General features: G+C 38.3%; 1 protein-coding gene across 1 annotated transcript in view; it reads left to right on the forward strand.

Annotated features, from left to right (window-relative positions):
* The first annotated feature begins 12,478 nt into the window (after positions 1-12,478).
* RNF128 (ring finger protein 128) overlaps positions 12,479-24,423 on the forward strand; it is a 108,978-nt gene continuing 97,033 nt past the window's right edge. Inside the window, exon 1 of the mRNA XM_004000759.6 lies at positions 12,479-13,137. Within this exon, the coding sequence (XP_004000808.1) occupies positions 12,732-13,137 (406 nt within the window). The 5' untranslated portion in view covers positions 12,479-12,731. The remainder of the gene's footprint in view (positions 13,138-24,423) is intronic.

The following is a 24,423-nucleotide window of genomic DNA, read 5'->3' on the forward strand; positions in this document are numbered from 1 at the left end:
GTAGGTTAAGCATCTGACTTTGGCTCAGGTCATATCTCACAGTTCACAAGTTCAAGCCCCGTGTCGGGTTCTGTGCTGACAGCTGAGCCTGGAGCCTGCTTCAGATTCTGTGTCTCCCTCTCTCTCTGCTCCTCCCCTGCTCTCTCTCTCTCTCTCTCTCTCTCTCTCTCAAAAATAAATATTAAAAAAAAAGAATTTGAGCACGTTCTCTCTGCCATTTTTTTCTTCAGGGAATTAACCTGCATTCATTTTATTCTTATTAAGAAAGGGTTTTTTAAGAAATTAGTCTCATCCTTATCACCAAATAAGGGTGACACTAATAACATTTGATATTTTTAGCTATATACCCTCTGCCAATATGGACTGCTGATTGTAATGAATTCTGTTATTTTTTTTTTTTAATTTATTTTTGGGACAGAGAGAGACAGAGCATGAATGGGGGAGGGGCAGAGAGAGAGGGAGACACAGAATCGGAAACAGGCTCCAGGCTCCGAGCCATCAGCCCAGAGCCTGACGCGGGGCTCGAATTCCCGGACCGCGGCTCGAACTCCCGGACCGCGAGATCGTGACCTGGCTGAAGTCGGACGCTTAACCGACTGCGCCACCCAGGCGCCCCAATTCTGTTATTCTAAAGTCATTTTGTGGAGCGCCTGAGTAGCTCAGTTGGTTAAGTGTCCAGCTCTTGATTTAGGATCAGGTCATGATCTCACAGTGGTGGGATCAAGCCTGGTGTTGGGCCTGCTTGGGATTCTGTCTCTCCCTCTCTCTTAAAATAAATAAAATCATTTGTATGGTTCATACTGGTTACTGTTTCACTGGTTTCCTTTACATTTCCTTTATTTTTCTTTTTTAAGCTTTGCTACCTAAGAATTAGCAGGTAAATTGATGGGAGGTGAAATATGTATTATTTGGTCCAGATTATTTTAGTAATCAACTACTTTTAGTGAAGAAATTTTAGGAAAAAAAGATTAAAAAATGATCAGCAAAACAAGATTTGGATATTATCTGATGATTTCAGTTCTTTGAGATTATTTTCTAGTCAAGTCATATTATATTTGTGTCTATTGTCCAAAATAACAACATGGCATATAAACTTACTTCTTGGTCCAGGTCTTACCACTTATTATTTTATCTTCATTCTTACATTGTTATGTTGATACCACTTGTAGCCCTAAGTTTTTGTTTTCCTTTATGATAAGAAACAAAAAGTAGATTTTGAAAAAACAGATTTAAAGCTAGCCATGGGTCTGTCCCTAAGTGAAATTTTAAGGAAAGCCACTTAAACTGCTTGGCCTTCATTTCCTTATTTGTAAAATTTGCACAATAATGGTCCCATCCAATTCTATGATTTTTTGGGTCTATTAACATAGTTATTAGAACACTGAAAATGTGTTTGTGTTATTTCTATGTCTTTCATGAAGATGTGATTTTCTATGAAGAACATTTTAATATGATGAGACCATTTGTCAATTATAGCAGCTCATTGTAACAAAAAACAATTGAAGTATTTTAATCCCAGGTGTTTTTTTACTGCTAGTGTTCTTCCTAACTTGTCACCTTTCAGTGATTTTTTTTCAAAAAAGAAATCTAAAGTATTTTAGCTGCTTTATTTTTTTTATTTTTTAATGTTTATTCATTTTTGAGAGAGAGAGAGAGAAAGAGCGAGCATGAATGGGGGAAGGGCAGAGAGAGAGGAAGACACAGAATCTGAAGCAGGCTCCAGGCTCTGAGCTGTCAGCACAAAACCCAATGCAGGGCTCCAACTCATGAACCGTGGGATCATGACCTGAGCCAAAGTCAGATGCTTAACCGGCTGAGCCACCCAGGTGCCCCATGTTAGCTTTTTTTTAAATGATAAGCACATCTTCATTGAAAAGCAACACTTTCTCAAGAATTTGAATATCCCTTATGTGATTCTGAGATTATTGTATCTGACTCCTAGTAGCTTAGGATCTAGAAGTTGCCCCTAACAAGGTTTTAATATCTATTTTGTATGTGGAGGAACTAAAACAGAAAAAGACTAAATGATTTAATGTAAAATTGCCAAAGCAATTAAATTGTAGGGTTAGGCTTATAAATTCAAGGTTTATTTCTTTAAACTCTCATTTGTGCATAAAATAAAATGTCTGAATAATAGTAAAATTTCATGTAGTATACCAAATCACTGTGAGATAAACTTCTCCAAATCCTGGGGCTCATAAAATAATAAGCCAAACTATTGCAACATACCTCCAAGTATGTGAATGCCCACTCTGTGGCAAGCACTGGGGTTAGCACCAGGAACACAGCACAATACAAGCAAAAACACATGGCCCCTATTGTCATACAGCTTACAATGTTGTTTCTTTTATTCAGTGTGGGCTAATATTAAAATTAATTTTTATTCATTTGAAACATACACCAAGTTAGAATCACCGAGTACAGATTTTGAAGTGTGCAACAGGTAATCAAGGGTTACCTGTATTCTATTAGAGACACAGTTCTGTGATTCCTCATCTTTAAAACGTTGGGTTTACCATACGGTTGTTCAATCATATGGAGAAATTTGAAATGTTCTTTGCCTAAGAGGTGAATAATTCCCCTCTCTATGCCTTTATTAATATTGATAATGTACCTTTGCTAAGATACATATTTATTAAGGTAGTTAAGATGCAAATAATTGAAAAAGTCCAATAATATTAAATGTTTGAACAATAATGTAGAGCAGTGGTTCTCAAACTCGGCTTCCTAATGGTATTACCTGGCAAGTTTTAAAAATTACTATGCCTACGTGTCACCCCCAAGTTTCTGATTGGGGTGTAGCCTGAGCATCAAGGCAGTTAATAGCTCCCCAGGTGATTCTAATGTGCAGACAATTTTGATAAACACTGATATATATTACTGTTTAAAATTTTTTAATGTGTATTTATTTTTTTTATATGAAATTTATTGACAAATTGGTTTCCATACAACACCCAGTGCTCATCCCAAAAGGTGCCCTCCTCAATACCCATCACCCACCCTCTCCTCCCTCCCACCCCCCATCAACCCTCAGTTTGTTCTCAGTTTTTAAGAGTCTCTTATGCTTTGGCTCTCTCCCACTCTAACCTGTTTTTTTTTTCCTTCCCCTACCCCATGGGTTCCTGTTAATTTCTCAGGGTCCACATAAGAGTGAAACCATATGGTATCTGTCTTTCTCTGTATGGCTTATTTCACTTAGCATCACGCTCTCCAGTTCCATCCACGTTGCTACAAAAGGCCATATTTCATTTTTTCTCATTGCCACGTAGTACTCCATTGTGTATATAAACCACAATTTCTTTATCCATTCATCAGTTGATGGACATTTAGGCTCTTTCCATAATTTGGCTATTGTTGAGAGTGCTGCTATGAACATTGGGGTACAAGTGGCCCTATGCATCAGTACTCCTGTATCCCTTGGATAAATCCCTAGCAGTGCTATTGCTGGGTCATAGGGTAGGTCTATTTTTAATTTTCTGAGGAACCTCCACACTGCTTTCCAGAGCGGCTGCACCAATTTGCATTCCCACCAACAGTGCAAGAGGGTTCCCGTTTCTCCACATCCTCGCCAGCATCTATAGTCTCCTGATTTGTTCATTTTGGCCACTCTGACTGGCGTGAGGTGATACCTGAGTGTGGTTTTGATTTGTATTTCCCTGATAAGGAGCGACGCTGAACATCTTTTCATGGGCCTGTGGGCCATCCGGATGTCTTCTTTAGAGAAGTGTCTATTCATGTTTTCTGCCCATTTCTTCACTGGGTTATTTGTTTTTCGGGTGTGGAGTTTGGTGAGCTCTTTATAGATTTTGGATACTAGCCCTTTGTCCGATATGTCATTTGCGAATATCTTTTCCCATTCCGTTGGTTGCCTTTTAGTTTTGTTGGTTGTTTCCTTTGCTGTGCAGAAGCTTTTTATCTTCATAAGGTCCCAGTAATTCACTTTTGCTTTTAATTCCCTTGCCTTTGGGGATGTGTCGAGGAAGAGATTGCTACGGCTGAGGTCAGAGAGGTCTTTTCCTGCTTTCTCCTCTAAGGTTTTGATGGTTTCCTGTCTCACATTTAGGTCCTTTATCCATTTTGAGTTTATTTTTGTGAATGGTGTGAGAAAGTGGTCTAGTTTCAACCTTCTGCATGTTGCTGTCCAGTTCTCCCAGCACCATTTGTTAAAGAGGCTGTCTTTTTTCCATTGGATGTTCTTTCCTGCTTTGTCAAAGATGAGTTGGCCATACGTTTGTGGGTCTAGTTCTGGGGTTTCTATTCTATTCCATTGGTCTATGTGTCTGTTTTTGTGCCAATACCACGCTGTCTTGATGATGACAGCTTTGTAGTAGAGGTTAAAGTCTGGGATTGTGATGCCTCCTGCTTTGGTCTTCTTCTTCAAAATTCCTTTGGCTATTCGGGGCCTTTTGTGGTTCCATATGAATTTTAGGATTGCTTGTTCTAGTTTCGAGAAGAATGCTGGTGCAATTTTGATTGGGATTGCATTGAATATGTAGATAGCTTTGGGTAGTATTGACATTTTGACAATATTTATTTTTCCAATCCATGAGCAGGGAATGTCTTTCCATTTCTTTAAATCTTCTTCAATTTCCTTCATAAGCTTTCTATAGTTTTCAGCATACAGATCCTTTACATCTTTGGTTAGATTTATTCCTAGGTATTTTATGCTTCTTGGTGCAATTGTGAATGGGATCAGTTTCTTTATTTGTCTTTCTGTTGCTTCATTGTTAGTGTATAAGAATGCAACTGATTTCTGTACATTGATTTTGTATCCTGCAACTTTGCTGAATTCATGTATCAGTACTAGCAGACTTTTGGTGGAGTCTATCGGATTTTCCATGTATAATATCATGTCATCTGCAAAAAGCAAAAGCTTGACTTCATCTTTGCCAATTTTAATGCCTTTGATTTCCTTTTGTTGTCTGATTGCTGATGCTAGAACTTCCAGCACTATGTTAAACAGCAGCGGTGAGAGTGGGCATCCTTGTCGTGTTCCTGATCTCAGGGAAAAAGCTCTCAGTTTTTCCCCGTTGAGGATGATGTTAGCTGTGGGCTTTTCATAAATGGCTTTTATGATCTTTAAGTATGTTCCTTCTATCCCGACTTTCTCAAGGGTTTTTATTAAGAAAGGGTGCTGGATTTTGTCAAAGGCCTTTTCTGCATCGATTGACAGGATCATATGGTTCTTCTCTTTTTTTTTGTTAATGTGATGTATCACGTTGATTGATTTGCGAATGTTGAACCAGCCCTGCATCCCAGGAATGAATCCCACTTGATCATGGTGAATAATTCTTTTTATATGCCATTGAATTCGATTTGCTAGTATCTTATTGAGAATTTTTGCATCCATATTCATCAGGGATATTGGCCTGTAGTTCTCTTTTTTTACTGGGTCTCTGTCTGGTTTAGGAATCAAAGTAATACTGGCTTCATAGAATGAGTCTGGAAGTTTTCCTTCCCTTTCTATTTCTTGGAATAGCTTGAGAAGGATAGGTATTATCTCTGCTTTAAACGTCTGGTAGAACTCCCCTGGGAAGCCATCTGGTCCTGGACTCTTATTTGTTGGGAGATTTTTGATAACCGATTCAATTTCTTCGCTGGTTATGGGTCTGTTCAAGTTTCTATTTCCTCCTGGTTGAGTTTTGGAAGAGTGTGGGTGTTCAGGAATTTGTCCATTTCTTCCAGGTTGTCCAATTTGTTGGCATATAATTTTTCATAGTATTCCCTGATAATTGTTTGTATCTCTGAAGGATTGGTTGTAATAATTCCATTTTCATTCATGATTTTATCTATTTGGGTCATGTCCCTTTTCTTTTTGAGAAGCCTGGCTAGAGGTTTGTCAATTTTGTTTATTTTTTCAAAAAACCAACTCTTGGTTTCGTTGATCTGCTCTACAGTTTTTTTTAGATTCTATATTGTTTATTTCTGCTCTGATCTTTATTATTTCTCTTCTTCTGCTGGGTTTAGGCTGCCTTTGCTGTTCTGCTTCTAGTTCCTTTAGGTGTGCTGTTAGATTTTGTATTTGGGATTTTTCTTGTTTCTTGAGATAGGCCTGGATTGCAATGTATTTTCCTCTCAGGACTGCCTTTGCTGCGTCCCAAAGCGTTTGGATGGTTGTATTTTCATTTTCGTTTGTTTCCATATATTTTTTAATTTCTTCTCTTATTGCCTGGTTGACCCACTCATTCGTTAGTAGGGTGTTCTTTAACCTCCATGCCTTTGGAGGTTTTCCAGACTTTTTCCGGTGGTTGATTTCAAGCTTCATAGCATTGTGGTCTGAAAGTCTGCATGGTATAATTTCAATTCTTGTAAACTTATGAAGGGCTGTTTTGTGACCCAGTATATGATCTATCTTGGAGAATGTTCCATGTGCACTCGAGAAGAAAGTATATTCTGTTGCTTTGGGATGCAGAGTTCTAAATATATCTGTCAAGTCCATCTGGTCCAATGTCTCATTCAGGGCCCTTGTTTCTTTATTGACCGTGTGTCTAGATGATCTGTCCATTTCTGTAAGTGGGGTGTTAAAGTCCCCTGCAATTACCACATTCTTATCAATATGGTTGCTTATGTTTATGAGTAATTGTTTTATATATTTGGGGGCTCCGGTATTCGGCGCATAGACATTTATAATTGTTAGCTCTTCCTGATGGATAGACCCTGTAACTATTATATAATGTCCTTCTTCATCTCTTGTTACAGCCTTTAATTTAAAGTCTAGTTTGTCTGATATAAGTATGGCTACTCCAGCTTTCTTTTGGCTTCCAGTCGCATGATAAATAGTTCTCCATCCCCTCACTCTCAATCTAAAGGTGTCCTCAGGTCTAAAATGAGTCTCTTGTAGACAGCAAATAGATGGGTCTTGTTTTTTTATCCATTCTGATACCCTATGTCTTTTGGTTGGCGCATTTAATCCATTTACATTCAGTGTTATTATAGAAAGATACGGGTTTAGAGTCATTGTGATGTCTGTATGTTTTATGCTTGTAGTGATGTCTCTGGGACTTTGTCTCACAGGGTCCCCCTTAGGATCTCTTGTAGGGCTGGTTTAGTGGTGACAAATTCCTTCAGTTTTTGTTTGTTTGGGAAGACCTTTATCTCTCCTTCTATTCTAAATGACAGACTTGCTGGATAAAGGATTCTCGGCTGCATATTTTTTCTGTCTAGCACCCTGAAAATCTCGTGCCAATTCTTTCTGGCCTGCCAAGTTTCAAAAGAGAGATCAGTCACGAGTCTTATAGGTCTCCCTTTATATGTGAGGGCACGTTTACCCCTTGCTGCTTTCAGAATTTTCTCTTTATCCTTGTATTTTGCCAGTTTCACTATGATATGTCATGCAGAAGATCGATTCAAGTTACGTCTGAAGGGAGTTCTCTGTGCCTCTTGGATTTCAATGCCTTTTTCCTTCCCCAGTTCAGGGAAGTTCTCAGCTATTATTTCTTCAAGTACCCCTTCAGCACCTTTCCCTCTCTCTTCCTCCTCTGGGATACCAATTATGCGTATATTATTTCTTTTTAGTGTATCACTTAGTTCTCTAATTTTCCCCTCATACTCCTGGATTTTTTTATCTCTCTTTCTCTCAGCTTCCTCTTTTTCCATAACTTTATCTTCTAGTTCACCTATTCTCTCCTCTGCTTCTTCAAGCCGAGCTGTGGTGGTTTCCATTTTGTTATGCATTTCGTTCAAAGCGTTTTTCAGCTCCTCATGACTGTTCCTTAGTCCCTTGATCTCTGTAGCAAGAGATTCTCTGCTGTCCTGTATACTGTTTTCAAGCCCAGCGATTAATTTTATGACTATTATTCTAAATTCAGTTTCTGGTATATCATTTAAATCCTTTTTGATCAGCTCATTAGCTGTTGTTATTTCCTGGAGATTCTTCTGAGGGGAATTCTTCCGCTTGGTCATTTTGGATAGTCCCTGGCGTGGTGAGGACCTGCAGGGCACTTCCCCTGTGCTGTGGTGTATAACTGGAGTTGGTGGGCGGGGCCGCAGTCAGACCTGATGTCTGCCCCCAGCCCACCGCTGGGGCCACAGTCAGACTGGTGTGTGCCTTCTCTTCCCCTCTCCTAGGGGCGGGATTCACTGTGGGGTGGTGTGGCCCATCTGGGCTACTTGCACACTGCCAGGCTTGTGATGCTGGGGATCTGGCGTATTAGCTGGGGTGGGTAGGCAAGGTGCACGGGGGCAGGAGGCGCAGGGTTAGATCGCTTCTCCTTAGGTGATCCTCTTCAGGAGGGTCCTGTGGCAGCGGGAGGGAGTCAGATCCGCTGCCGGAGGTTTGGCTCCGCAGAAGCACAGAGTTGGGTGTTTGCGCGGAGCGAGCGAGTTCCCTGGCAGGAACCGGTTCTCTTTGGGATTTTGGCTGGGGGATGGGCGGGGGAGATGGCGCTGGCGAGCGCCTTTGTTCCCCACCAAACTGAGCTCTGTTGTCAGGGGGCTCAGCAGCTCTCCCTCCCTTTGTCCTCCAGCCTTCCCGCTTTCCGAGCGGAGCTGTTAACTTATGACCTCCCAGACGCTAAGTAGCGCTTGCTGTCGGAACACAGTCCGTCAGGCCCCTCCGCTTTTGCCAGCCAGACTCGGGGGTTCTGCTTGGCCGGCGAGCCGCCCCTCCGCCCCGGCTCCCTCCCGCCAGTCCGTGGAGCGCGCACCTCCTCGCCGCCCTTCCTACCCTCTTCCGTGGGCCTCTCGTCTGCATTTGGCTCCGGCGACTCCGTTCTGCTAATCCTCTGGCGGTTTTCTGGGTTATTTAGGCAGGTGTAGGTGGAATCTAAGTGATCAGCAGGACGCGCGGTGAGCCCGGCGTCCTCCTATGCCGCCATCTTGCCGCTTCTCTCTAATGTGTATTTATTTTTGAGAGCGTGAGCAGGGAAGGGGCAGAGAGAAAGGGAGAGAGAGAATCCAAAGCAGGCTCCACGCTGTTGGTGCAGAGCCCGATGCAGGGCTCGAACTCACAAACCACAAGATCATGAGCCAAAGTTGGATGCGCAACCGAGCCACCCAAGCGCCCCTATACAGTACTGTGTAAAGCACTTGTCAGTTTTATTGGAGCTCAAGCTTTACCCAATACCTTGACCTCCAGTTTAGGTACTACAAGATTCAGCTACTCCCAATGCAGTGTCATCGTGAATTGTGTTGAGAGGAAAGAAAACTTAAAAATTGATAGTTTTTAAACAACTTTTATTTTCATAGAGTTCTGGCATGTCAGATCTAGGAAAGGCCTTAAGGATAAATAAATTCAAATCCAACCTCCTTTATTGTGTAAACGAACAAAAAGCCCCAGAGAGGTTTTTCTTTTCCTGTGGATATAATACTTAGATGTTGCAGAGCCAACACTTGTGCAAACTTTTGATTTGTAATATACTTCAAAAATGTTCGGAATATCACCTAAAATACAGATAAACATAGAAATATAGATTGTACAATGAGTAAATGTACAATATGTAGATAAGACAAATATAGATTGGAAGTTGAAGCACAATGAGGTTGAAATAAAATGGGGCACCTGGGTGGCTCAGTCGGTTAAGCATCTGATTCTTGATCTCAGCTCAGGTGTTGATCTCAGGATCATGAGTTCAAGCCCCACATTCAAGCCTACTTTAAAAAGAAAAAAAAAAGATGTCAGAGAGTCTGTCAAAACCACAACTAGATTCTATATGATTTTCATCATGTCCAGGTTGTATGATCTAAAGTTTTTCAATTGTAAAGTGCTTAAGAATTACTTGGAGAGCTTATTTAAAATGTGGATTCCTAGATATTTCCCTCAGATTCTGATTCAGTATGACTTGGAGTAGGACCCAGGAACCTTCGTTTTTAATAAAATTCCAAGTGGGTATAATGTAGGTGTTCCATAAACTAAACTTTAAAATCACTGAATAAGCACTAGACCACTCACGCCCCAGCAAATTACCTTAAGAGTTAACAGAGGGGAGCCTGGGTGGTTCAGTCAGTTAAGTGTCCGACTTTGGCTCAGGTCATGATCTCATGGTTCCTGAATTCGAGCCCTCCATCAGGCTCGCAGCTGTCAGCACAGAGCCTGCTTCAGATCCTCTGTCTCCCTCTCTCTCTGCCCCTCCCCTCCTCTCAAAAATAAACTTAAATAAAAAAGAGTTAACAGAAAAATTACATCAATCTAAGATTGTCAGTTGCAACTCTCTTAAAGGCATAAAAGGAAACAAATGCACTTATATACAAGGAATATAATGCTGGTTACCATATAAAGTCATGCACTTCAACCTTCAGAGAAATTTTATTTTTTTATTTTTTTTAAGTTTACATATTGATTTTGATGCAGAGAGAAAGGGAGAGAGAATCCCAAGCAGTCTTGTGCTGCCAGCACAGAGCCCGACACAGGGTTCAGTCTCACAAACCATGAGATCATGACCTGAGCCGAAATAAAGTGTCAGATGCTTAACCAGTTGAGCCACCCAGGCACTCCAGAGAGTGATTTTAAATAGTTTAGTAAAATTCTCTTTAATACACCAGCACTGCCACATGGTGTTATGGGGAAGTTGTCATTTTTAAGGCCTTTAATGACTTGACTTCAGCAAAAACTATAATGTGAAGACCTGTAACTAGTATGTTAAGACCAACAAAATTTCTAATGGATTTAGCTCACTTCTCACTAATCTGTTTTTAAACTATTTCATGGGAAGTTTTTCCTTTGGAAACAATTCAATAACTGGTAGGAAAAGTGAAATCAAACTTCTGGGACTTGACTATTTGCATGTTGAATGCTGATGTTGCATTTACCATAAATGTCTACCAGCAATCAGAAAGCTAATGGTTTTTGGCAATAATAACACTTCTGTTTTCAATTTGATAGTTTTCTTTGTCCAGTGAGTACAGGCTTTATTATGAATTTGACCATCAAAATCATAGTGCTAATCGCAAAATAATGAACTATTTGAGTTTATTCTTAACTAGATCACAAGCTAATACACCTAGACCTTTAAACTTTTCAGTTCAATTCCATGAATAATTATTAACTGATTACTATGTGTAAGGTGCTTATAATACTAGATATGGGGGAGGAGGATAAGCAGATGAGTAATAAACAGCTGTAATATGATAGAAAGGTTTATATTTGTATTGTGCATCTGTTGGGATTTTATTCATCAGGTTCTACTACAGATTTCCTGAACTCCTCCCCTCCTCTGAATAGTGTTCACTTTTGGTTCCCACCCACAGGGACAATTCCAACACTATTATGTCAGATGCCTAAAGACAGATAAGAAGTAGGGGAAGAAATAGCTTCATTGATTATCTCATTCAATAATGTCTCCAGGGTGCCTGCGTGGCTCAGTAGGTTACAGCTGACTCTTGGTTTTGGCTCAGGTCATGATCCCACAGTTTTGTGAGTTCGAGCCCCCGCATTGGGCTCTGTGCTGACGGTGCGGAGTCTGCCTGAGATTTTGTCTCTCTCTCTCTCTCTCTCTCTCTCTCTCTCTCTCTCTCTCTTCCGTTTCCTCCCTCCCCCATTCACACTGCCTGTCTCTCTCAAAAATAAAACAAATTAATTTAAAAAAAAACAACGTCTCCTGTTTTCCTATTTTCTGTTGTCCTGTTCCCTTGACTCTAGTGGTCTGATTCCAGACTACTTTCCTTGGACTTCAGACTACCATCATGCCTGCCTTCCTTTTGACCCAGTGTCATTCTGCTTCTCTGACAGCCTGATGCCTGTTTGTCTTGTTTGCTGACTCTTGGCCCAGACTCCTGATATCTCTGTCTTGTCGATTTATCTACTTCTTCACCAGCCCTTAGCACATATTGGAATCTCCCTACCCCAGCTACTTGCCTCAACCAATTGACCCTCAGCAATATTTATCAGTGCCCTCCTGATTAAAAGCAGAGCTTACAATAAAGGAAATAATGGCATAAATAAATCTGTTTATACATCTGAAAGAACTAGAATTTAAAATACTTAGTATTTTCATTAAAAATGAAACCTTGACTGATCTTTCGTTACAGTATAACACATGGGACATAAAAATTAATGGAATGTGGCAACTCAAGTATCAGGCAATCAACAAATATTTGAGTGCCTACTACAGGCAAGGCATTGTACTTGAAAGGGTCCCTAGCCACTGACATATGTTTACTTTTCAATGAACTAAGTGGCAGAAGATATTCCTTGGGGAGCCTGTTAAGAAAAATTCCACAAAGAAATAAGAGGGTAAAGGGCTTTAAAATCAATTCTACTGCTACTATAGCAGTTAAACTTACGGATCTTCACTTATTTCTGGCAGAACTGGTTGATAACATATTTCAGCAGGGCTTGGAAAACCAGTTTTGTGCTTTAGATATTCTGAGAGAGGTGACTTTCAGCCTGGTCACGTGGGGTTCCCAAGAGTCCAGTTCCTCATTCCAATCCACTCCATGTTTATTAAACTGCATTAGCTGAAACATTAAGAAAAAAAATCTCAGTGCAGGAAGTCATCCAATCCTGATAAGTTAAAATGTTGAATAAAGTTTATGGTGTTATTTATTGCGAAGGTAGTCCTCGTTAAAAGTTACGTGTGTACAGTTGGAGGAGGGGCAGACAAGGGAGAATGTAGATAACTAAAGTGAAATAGAGCTGATGTATTCAGAGCTTATGTTGCTAGAGGGGAGATCAGTTACCAGCTTGCAACTGAAATTTCAAACTTCTGCTTAGCAGGGACGTGAGTGGACAAATGTTGACTGATAGCTGGAAATATCAGCAGACATCTTAAATTTTATGCTCAAATGAACAAGCAATGAACCAGGAGAATAAGTCCAGTTGTTTTTGGCTGCTTATAATTTGTACCTTTTTATTTAGAATCACAGTGTCTTTTTCAATGAATGCCTATGTGACTGTGACTTACTACAACGAAACCAGCAACTACACTTCGATAGAGACGTGTGAATGTGGTGTTTATGGATTAGCTTCGCCAGTGGCTACTGCTATGGGGGTGGTGAGCATCCCTAAGAACAATAACTACCAAGCCTGTGACTACAACACTGAGTTTACTAATACTAACAGTCCCTGGATTGCGCTGATAGAAAGAGGTAATTGTACATTTTCAGAAAAAATTCAAGCAGCAGGCAGAAGAAATGCAGATGCTGTTGTGATTTACAATGTTCCAGACACTGGCAACCAGACAATACAGATGGCAAATTTTGGTAAGTAATGACCAAGACCCAAAGAGGGTTTATGTCTTTGTTTATCTTAAAATGGTATTTCCATCTAGAACTACTCTAGGATCTGGTAATGATGTTGTAAAACAATTTTACTTAATTTTTTTTTTTTTTTTTGCCAAGCACTACTTGGAATTTCTTTATTACTTAATATTTGTAATTAATTTGTTCCAAGGACAAAAGAAGTTCATGAAGTGAGCCCTATTTTTTTCATGATTTTCTTAGCTGTATTAGTTTTCTCACTGTTTATTATATAACTGCTTTTTTAAGAAAATGTACCATACCTAAAGGAATCATAAATATTTTAATTTAATTTTTAATTTGCACTTTTCAGTTTGATTCATTTTCTCATGCAGAAAGGATTGTATGTATTCAAGTTATGTGGTAGCTACAAAACTAATTCATTATTATGAGTAAACAATAGCATATTGTAAGTATGCAAAATGTTTACAGAAATGAAAATTCAACTATCTGCTATATGCATGTGAGATGTGAATCTGTGGGACTAATACATATAAAACTACTCTCTAAAAAAATTATATGTTGGAAAAAGCACGGTAGAAATAGGATCACACTGGAATTTACATTAAAAGTAAAGATTTCCCTTAGAAGTATTTACTTATGACTTCTTGAGTAAATATAATCATCTAATTTATTAAATTTGTATTGGAATTTACTTCCAAGAATCACTGTTTTTGTTTTGTAAAACAGTGCCACTTTCTAAATAAATAGTTTTAAACTAGTAAAGAAGTAGACTTCTGACCCAAGTTTTCTATACCATGGATGGGTAGGGGTGTTTTTAGCCCCAGATGGCTGAAAAGAAAAACTGATAATAATTTAATTTCAAACAGGGTAAGAGCTGAAAGAACACAATATCAGAATAATTGGTTATCACCACTCAATCTGGCCTCTGAGAAAATTAATGCAAAGTAAACGTATTTTAGAATTGTAAAAGAAAATCAAATTTGCGGCATGGCAGTTTAGTAGTAATACTGGAACAACAAGTAGCTTTTTTTCTCTGGGTATCAAAAAAGCAGGTAACATGGTCTTTTTCAACAGTACAAAATTATGGTAAATGTAGAAAACTCCCCTCACTACTGGACATTCCCAGTATATATCCTGGACATTCCCAGAACTCAGGCATTCATGCCTTTTTTTTTTTTTAGTGTGCATTTATTTCTGGTCTCCCTTATTTTTCTACTCTCCTCCATTCTCCTCCTAACTTCCATTTGTCCCCTCTTCCCCATTCCTACTCTTGATTTCTTTCTTTTCCTCTGGGTCCATTGAATCTCTTTCAGTATCTTCAGTTCCATTTTCCTTTATTTAATCTTTTTTGTTTGGTTGCTTGGTTTTGGTGTGTGGGGGGATTGTTTTTAATTTTATTTAAATCCAAGTTAGTTAACATATAGTGTAACAGTGGTTCCAGGGGTAGAATTTAGTGATTCATCACTTACATACAACACTCAGTGCTCATCCCAATGAGTGCCCTCCTTAATGCCCATCGCTCATTTAGTCCATCCCCCCACCCAACACCTTTCCAGCAACCCTCAGTTTTTTCTCTGTATTTAAGAGTTTTTTATGGTTTGCCTCCCTCTCTGTTTTTATCTCATTTTTCCTTCCCTTCCCCTATGTTTATCTGTTGTATTTCTTAAATTCCACATATGAGTGAAATCATATAATATCTGTCTTTCCCTGACTTATTTCGCTTACCGTAGTACATTCTAGTTCCATCCATGTTGCTGCAAATGGCAAGATTTCATTCTTTTTGATCACCAAGTAATGTTCCATTGTGTGTGTGTGCATGTATGTATGTATGTATATATATATACATGACATCTTCTGTATCCATTCATCAGTTGATGAACATTTAGGCTCTTCCCATAATTTGGCTATTGTTGATAGTGCTGCTATAAACATTGGGCTCCATGTGCCCCTCTTCAAATCAGCATTTTTGTATCCTTTGGATAAATACCTACTAGTGCAATTGCTGGATCATAGGGTGGCTCTATTTTTAATTTTTTGAGGAACCTCCATACTCTTTTCCAGAGTGGCTGCACCAGTTTGCATTCCCACCAGTAGTCCAAAAGTGTTCCCCTTTCTCCTCATTCTTGCCAACATCTGTTGTTTCCTGAGTTGTTAATTTTTGTAATTCTGACAGGTATGATGTGGTATTACATTGTGATTTTGATTTGTATTTCCCTGATGATGAGTGACGTTGAGCATCTTTTCATGTGTCTGTTAGCCATCTGGATGTCTTTGGAAAAGTGTCTGTTCATGTCTTCTGCCTATTTCTTCACTAGATTATTTGTTTTTTGGGTGTTGAGTTTGATAAGTTCTTTATAGATTTTGGATACTAACCCTTTTTCTGATATCATTTGCAAATATCTTCTCCCATTCTGTCAGTTGACTTTTAGTTTTGTTTGTTTGTTTTAGTTTAGTTTAGTTTGTTTAGTTTTGATTGTTCCTTAGCTGTGCAGAAGCTTTTTATCTTGATGAGGTCCCAATAGTTCATTTTTGCTTTTATTTCCCTTGCCTATGAAGACATATCTAGTAAGAAGTTGCTGCGACCCAGGTTGCAGGTTGTTGCCAGTTTTCTCCTCTAGGATTTTGATGGCTTCCTGTCTTACATTTAGGTCCTTCATCCATTTTGAATTTATTTCTGTGTGTGGTGTAAGAAAGTGGTCAAGGTTCATTCTTCTGCATGTCACTGTACAGTTTTCCCAACACCATTTGCTGAAGAAAGTGTCTTTTTTTCCATTGGATATTCTTTCCTGCTTTGGCAAAGATTAGTTGGCCATATGCTTGTGGATCCATTTCTGGGTTCTCTATTCTGATCCTTTGATCTATGTATCTGTTTTTGTGCCAGTACCATACTGTCTTGATGATTATAGCTTTTTAATACAGCCTAAAGCCCATAATTGTGATGCCTCCAGCTTTGGTTTTCTTTTTAAACATTATTTTGGCTATTCAGGGTCTTTTCTGGTTCCATATAAATTTTAGAATTGTTTTTCTAGCTCTGTGAAGAATGCTTGTGTTATTTTGATAGGGATTGCATTGAATGTGTAGATTTCTTTGGGTAGTAGCAACATTTTAACAATATTTGTTCCTCCAATCCATGAGCATGGAATGTTTTTCTATTTCTTTGTGTCTTCTTCAATTTCTTTTATAAGCTTTCTATAGTTTTCAGCATAAAGATCTTTTAACTCTTTGGTTACGTTTATGGTTTTTGGTGCAATGGTAAATGGGATTGATTCCATGATTTCTCTTTCTGCTGCTTCATTATTGGTGTATAGAAATGCAACCAATATCTGTATGTTGATTTTATACCCTGCGACTTTGCTGAATTCATGGATCAATTCTAGCAGGTTTTTGGTGGAGTCTTTCAGGTTTTCCATGTAAAGTATCATGTTGTCTGTGAAGAGTAAAAGTTTGACTTCTTCCTTGCCAATTGTTTTATTTTGAAGCTCAGAGTACTTCATAAGCCTTCCCTGCATGTTCTTATTATTTTCACAAGTGACTTTTATTTTTGTAGAAATAAAGAGAGACAGCCTTCTCATGAAAGTTAGAAACTAAACCTGTTCTAAAGAACCTATTTCCCTTATGTTTCAACTTAGATTCTGAGTACTCTAGGTTTCCTTTTACATGGACAATCACATTCTTTTCACCCCCTGCTATCTTTAAAGCATAAATAGTACCAAACTGAATAGTAGTCCTCTTTTCAAAAATTGCTTTGCAACATGCAGTAGGCACCAACATCTAGTGGAATGTAGGTACCCAACCATTGATTTTAAAAGATTTACCAGAGGTCACTTACAGTAAATCTCACCAAAAGGCATGCCTGCAGTCATTTGAATGCATGACCCTGAGCAGAGTATTAAAAACAAAGAAGCTACATTTGATACATGATCAAAAACGTATTTTGAAAGTACTGCGTTGTCCCTCTTTTAAAATAAGCACATTGAAAAAGATAACATAATGATAATAGTTGTAATAGTTTATAATTATTGCCATTTACTATATGTCAGGCACTGTTGTAGGGCCTTTATTTTATTTAATAAATATTGATCTTTAACATTGAATGATCTCAACCCTAAAGAATTAAAATTGTAAGTTTAGTGTTTTGAAGTTATAAGACCTGTCAACTAGTGTGTTACTGGAGTTCTTCCCTCCCAGAAATTTCCCTTTATGTAGAAATTATTAGATGATGCAGTTGACAAACAGGGAAGCAAGTGTGTATACAAAAACTCTATGATCAACTTCTAGACCATTAAAGATTGAGTCATTATTTTATAACATAAGCCAAAATTTTGTTAGTATTTGCTAACATTTTATTAGTGTTCTGTTTTGTTTAAGCACACTACAACTCCTCTTCCTCCTACAAAAGCTCATGGCTTCATCTCCATCACCTCATCTTTTATCACCCCTAAAAACCACCTTTTCAGAAAACCACACCCTAGCCCGCTCAAGGCTTTAGAACCCTTTCATTCTTGCCCTGTTTCACCTACCTCCATTCCTTCAGTCCCATTTTTCCATGCTAGGCCTTAGTAGCTTTTCCACAATGCTGTGCCTCTTCACTCACTGATGTCAATGACTTCCAACCAAAAACCACCGGGAACAGACCTGTAGTTGAAAAAGTTGGGTTTATTATTTGCTGCAGCAAAGGGAGAATGTGCACCATGAGAAACCATGGGCCATGTCAATAAGAGGGTTTGTGCACTGCTGCATTGGCTGGATTAATTCTCAGACAATTCTTGTTATTTACATATATTATTACTCCCTTTTCTCCTTCTTATCTCTTCCCTCCTCTAGTCTGGTTACTCTGGTTGTTGGTTTGTTTAAGCAGACATATTTAATCCATTCTCTTCATACATGTTCTACACCTCCTTTATTTTCCTTTCTCTCTCTCTCTCTCTCTCTCTCTGGAATAATCAAGCCATATAATCTCTCTGTCTGGGTAACTTTATCTTGGTTTCTTTTTCCCACCTCCTTCTTTATTTTCCTTTCTCTTTCTATCTGGATTAAGCCATTTGGTCTCTCTGCCTGATCAGTGTTTACTTTTTCTTTTTCACCGCCCCTGTCGTTTCTCTCTTATATGTGCTCTTACATCAGCACTGCATCCAACTTGTTCTTTACTTGTAGCTGGTGGTTCTGGTTTTTTGCTTTTGGATTGTTTTTGTTTGTTTGTTTTATTTGTGTGTTTGTGTGTTTTTGTTTTCTGTTTGTTTGTCTGTTTGTTTTCCTTTCCAGGGCTACTTCAAGGAACAAATCAAAGCACACCTGGTAGAGGGTCCAAAACATCACTACAAGTAGGGAAATAAAATAACCAAAGTCACAACACCAGACAGCAATAACACTCTCCAGAAAACACCTCCTGAAGGTCCAGGCCCTGGACAGTGTATGACCCCCTTTAATATAGCAGTGCTTGCAGGTGCACAGCACGTAACAAGCTTTTAAAACTCATAAGGGACAGAAAACTAGCCAAAATGACAAAATGGAAGAATTCTCCTCAAAAGAAATTCCAGGAATTAGTGACAGCTAAAGAATTGATCAAAACAGATATGAGCAACATAACTGAACAAGATTTTAAAATAATAGTCATAAGATTAATCGCTGAGCTTGAAAAAAGCATACAAGACAGCAGAGAATCTATTGCTGCAGAGATCAAGGAACTAAAAAATAGTCATGATGAATTTAAAAATGCTATAAATTAGGTGCAAAATAAAATAGAGGTGGCCACAGTACGGATTGAAGAGGCAGAGGAGAGAATAGGTGAATAAGAAGATAAAATTATGGAAAAAGAGGAAGCTGAGAAAAAGAGATAAAAAAAAACCAGGATCATGAGGGGAGAATTAGAGAACCAAGTGATACAATCAAATGGAACAAAATCCATACCATAGGGATTCCAGAAGAAGAAGAAGAGAGAGAAGGGGGCTGAAGGTGTACTTGAACAAATCATAGCTGAGAACTTACCAAATCTGGGGAAGGAAACAGACATTGAAATCCAAGAGGCACAAAGAACTCCCTTCAGACATAACTTGAATCAATCTTCTGCATGACATACAATGAAACTGGCAAAATACAAGGCTAAATAGAGAATTCTGAAAGCAGCTAGGGATAAACAGGCCTTAACATACAAAGGTAGACACATAAGGGTAGTAGCAGACCTATCTACTGAAACTTGGAAGGCCAGAAAGGAATGGCAGGAAATCATTAATGTGATAAACAAGAAAAACATGCAGCCAAGAATCCTTTTTCCAGCAAGTCTGTCATTCAGAATAGGAGAGATAAAGGTTTTCCCAAACAAAAACTGAAGGAATTCATCACCACTAAACCAGCCCTACAAGAGATCCTAAGGGGGATTCTGTGAGTGAAATGTTGCAAGGATCACAAAGTACCAAAGACATCACTATAAGCATGAAACCTACAGATAACAAAATGATGCTAAAACCATATCTTTCAATAATAACATTGAATGTAAATGGACTAAATGCTCCAATCAAAAGACATAGGGTATCAGAATGGATAAAAAATAACACCTATCCATTTGCTGTCTACAAGAGACCCATTTTAGACCTAAAGACACCTTCAGATTGAAAGTGAGGGGACGGAGTACTATCTATCATGCCACTGAAAGTCAAAGAAAGCTGAAGTAGCCATACTTATATCAGACAAACTAGACTTTAAATTAAAGGCTGGAACAAGAGATGAAAAAGGGCATTATATCATAATTACAGGGTATACCCATCAGGAAGAGCTAACAATTATAAACATCTATGCACCAAATTCAGAAGCACACAAATACATAAAACAATCACAAACATAAGAAATCTTATTGATAAGAATGTGATCACTGCAGGGGACTTTAATACCACTTACAACAATGGACAGATCATCTAGACAGAAAATCAGTAAAGATACAATGGCCCTGAATGATACACTGGACCAAATGGACTTGACAGATATATTTAGAACTCTAAATCCTAAAGCAACAGAATATACTTTCTTCTTGAGTGCACATGGAACATTCTCCAAGATAGATAACATACTGGGTCACAAAACAGCCCTCAATAAATATAAAATAAATGAGATCATAGCATACACAGTTTCAGATCACAATGTTATGAAACTTGAAATCAGCCACAAGAAAAAGTCTGGAAAATATCCAAAAACATGGAAACTAAGGAACACCCTACTAAAGAATGAATGGGTCAACCAGGCAATTAGAGAATAAATTTAAAAATATATGTAAACAAGTGAAAATGAAAATACAACAATCCAAACGCTTTGGGGTGCAGCAAAGGCAGTCCTAAGAGGAAAATACATTGCAATACAGGCCTATCTCAAGAAACAATAACAATCCCAATTACAAAATCTAACAGCACACCTAAAGGAACTAGAATCAGAACAGCAAAGACACCCCAAACCCAGCAGAAGAAGAGAAATAATAAAGATCAGAGCAGAAATAAAAAATATAGTATCCAAGAAAACAGTAAAAGAGATCAATGAAACTACATGTTGGTTTTTTTAAAAAATAAACAAAATTGATAAACCCCTAGCCAGTCTTCTCAAAAAGAAAATAGAGAGGACCCAAATAGATAAAATCATGAATAAAAATGGATTAATTACAACCAACCCTGCAAAAATACAAGCAATTATCAGGGAATACTATGAAAAATTATATGCCAACAAATTGGACAACCTGGAAGAAATGGGCAAATTCCTAAACAACGCAAACTACCGAAACTCAAACAAGAAAAAATAGAAAATTTGAACAGACCCATAACTAGTGAAAAAATTGAATCAATCATCAAAAATCTCCTAACAAATAAGAGTTCTGGTCCAGATGGCTTCCCATGGGGAATTCTACCAGACATTTAAAGCAGAGTTAATACCTATCCTTCTCAAGCTGTTCCAAAAAATAAAAACGGAAGGAAAACTTTAGACTCATTCTATGAAGCCAACATTCGTTTGATTCCCAAACCAGACAGAGACCTAACAAAAAAGGAGAACTAAAGGCCAATATCCTTGATGAATATGGTTGCAAAAATTCTCCATAAGATACTAGCAAATCGAATTCAACAGCAAATAAAAAGAATTATTCACCATGATCAAGTGGGATTCATTTCTGGGCTCCAGGGCTGGTTCAATATTCTCAAATCAATCAGTGTGATACATCACATTAATAAAAGAAAGGATAAGAACCATATGATCTTGTCAATCGTTGCAGAAAAAGCATTTGACAAAATTCAGCATACTTCCTTAATAAAAACCTTCGAGAAAGTCAGGATAGAAGGAACATATTTAAACATCATAAAAGCCATTTATGAAAAGCCCACAGCTAACATCATACTCAATGGGGAAAAACTGAGAGCTTTCACCCTGAGATCAGGAACACGACAGGGATGTCCACTCTCACCGCTGTTGTTTAACATAGTGTTGGAAGTTCTAGCATCAGCAATCAGACAGCAAAAGGAAATCCAAGGCATCAAAATTGGCAAAGAAGAATTCAAACTTTCGCTTTTCACAGACGACGTGATACTCTACATGGAAAACCTAAAGACTCCACCAAAAGTCTGCTGGACCTGATACATGAAATCAGCAAAGTCTCAAGGTCCAAAATCAATGTACAGAAATTGGTTGCATTTTTATATACCAATAATGAAGCAGCAGAAAGAGAAATCAAGGAATATATCCCATTTACAATTATACCAAGAACCATAAAATACCTAGGAATAAACCTAACCAAGGATGTAAAAGATCTATATGCTGAAAAATATAGAAAGCTTATGAAATAAACTGAAGAAGACACAAAGAAATGGAAAAACATTCCATGCTCATGAATTGGAAGAATAAATATTGTTAAAATGTCAATACTACCCAAAGCTATCTACACATTCAATGCAATCCCAATCAAAATTGCACCAGCATTCTTCTCGAAACTAGAACAAGCAATCCTAAAATTCATATGGAACCACAAAAGGCCCCGAATAGCCAAAGTCATTTTGAAGAAGAAGACCAAAGCAGGAGGCATCACAATCCCAGACTTTAGCCTCTACTACAAAGCTGTCATCATCAAGACAGCATGGTATTGGCACAAAAACAGACACAGAGGCCAATGGAATAGAATAGAAACCCCAGAACTAGACCCACAAACGTATGGCCAACTCATCTTTGACAAACCAGGAAAGAACATCCAATGGAAAAATGACAGTCTCTTTAACAAATGGTGCTGGAAGAACTGGACAGCAACATGCAGAAGAATGAAACTAGACCACTTTCTCACACCATTCACAAAAATAAACTCAAAATGGATAAAGGACCTGAATGTGAGACAGGAAACTATCAAAACCCTAGAGGAGAAAGCAGGAAAATACCTCTCTGACCTCAGCCGTAGCAATTTCTTACTTGACACATCTCCAAAGGCAAGGGAATTAAAAGCAAAAATGAACTACTGGGACCTTATGAAGATAAAAAGTTTCTGCACACCAAAGGAAACAACCAACAAAACTAAAAGCAACCAACTGAATGGGAAAAGATATTTGCAAATGACATATCGGACAAAGGGCTAGTATCCAAAATCTATAAAGAGCTCACCAAACTCCACACCTGAAAAACAAATAATCCAGTGAAGAAATGGGCAGAAGACATAAATAGACACTTTTCCAAAGAAGACACCCAGATGTCCAAGAGACACATGAAAAGATGTTCAACATCACTCCTTATCAGGGAAATACAAATCAAAGCCACACTCAGATACCACCTCATGCCAGTCAGAGTGGCCAAAATGAACCAATCAGGAGAATATAGATGCTGGCGAGGATGTGGAGAAACGGGAACCCTCTTGCACTGTTGGTGGGAATGCAAACTGGTGTAGCCTCTCTGGAAAACAGGGTGGAGGTTCCTCAAAAAATTAAAAATAGAACTACCCTATGACCCAGCAATAGCACTCCTAGGAATTACCCAAAGGATACAAGAGTGCTGACGCATAGGGGCACATACACCCCAATGTTTATAGCAGCACTTTCAACAATAGCCAAATTATGGAAAGAGTCTAAATATCCATCAACTGATGAATGGATAAAGAAGATGTGGTGTATATATACAATGGAAATGCTACTTGGCAACGAGAAGGAATGAAATCTTGCCATTCGCAGCAACGTGGATGGAACTGGAGGGTATTATGCTAAGTGAAATAGGTCAGTCAGAGAAAGATACCATATGTTTTCACTCATATGTGGATCTTGAGAAACTTAACAGAAGACCATGGGGGAGGGGAAGGGGGAAAAAGTTACAACCAGGCAAGGAGGGAGGCAAACCATAAGAGACTCTGAAATACAGAGAACAGAGTTGTTGGGGGTTGGGGAGAGGGGAAAGTGAATGATGGGCATTGAGGAGGGCACTTGTTGGGATGAGCACTGGGTGTTGTATGGAAGCCAAATTGACAATAAATTATATTTTTAAAATGCAACAGATTTATCTTTGTTGATCCTGCTACTTTACTGAATTTGTATATCAGTTCTAGCAATTTCTTGATGGAGACTTTCAGGTATTCTGTATATAGTATCATGTCATCTGAAAATACTATAAATGTTTTACTTCTTCCTTAACAATTTGGATGCCTTTTATTTATTTTTGTTGTCTGATGCTGTGGCTAGGACTTCCAGTAATATGTTGAATAAAAGTGCTGAGAGTAGACATCTTTGTCTTGTTTCTGACCTTAGGGGAAAAGCTCTCAGGTTTTTTCCCCATTAAGGATGATGTTAGCTGTGGATTTTTCATAAGTGGCCTTTATTATGTTGAGGAATATCCCCCCTAAACCTACTTTGTGGAGGGTTTTTATCATGAATCGAGGTTGTACTTTGTCAAATGCTTTTTCTGTGTCTATTGAAATGATCATATGGTTCTTATACTTTCTCTTATTGATGTGGTATCACATCAATTGATTTGCAAACATTGAACCACTCTTGTATCCCCAGACAAACCCCACTTGATCGTGGTGAATAATTTTTTTAGTGTATTGTTGAATTCAGCTTACTGGTATTTTGTTGAGAATTTTTGCATCTGTATTATCAGGGATATTGGCCTGTAGTTCTCTTTTCTAGTGGTGTCTTTATCTGGTTTTGGTATCAGGGTAATGCCAGCCTTATAGAATGAATTTGGAAGTTTTCCTTCTTTTTCTTTTTCTTTTTTTTTTTTTGGAATAGTATTAGAAGAATAGGTATTAATTTTTCTTTAAATGTTTGGTAGAATTTACCTTTTAAACCATCTCGT

Source organism: Felis catus, chromosome X (assembly GCF_018350175.1).
Source record: "Felis catus isolate Fca126 chromosome X, F.catus_Fca126_mat1.0, whole genome shotgun sequence".
In the NCBI taxonomy this organism is placed as follows: Eukaryota; Metazoa; Chordata; class Mammalia; order Carnivora; family Felidae; genus Felis; species Felis catus.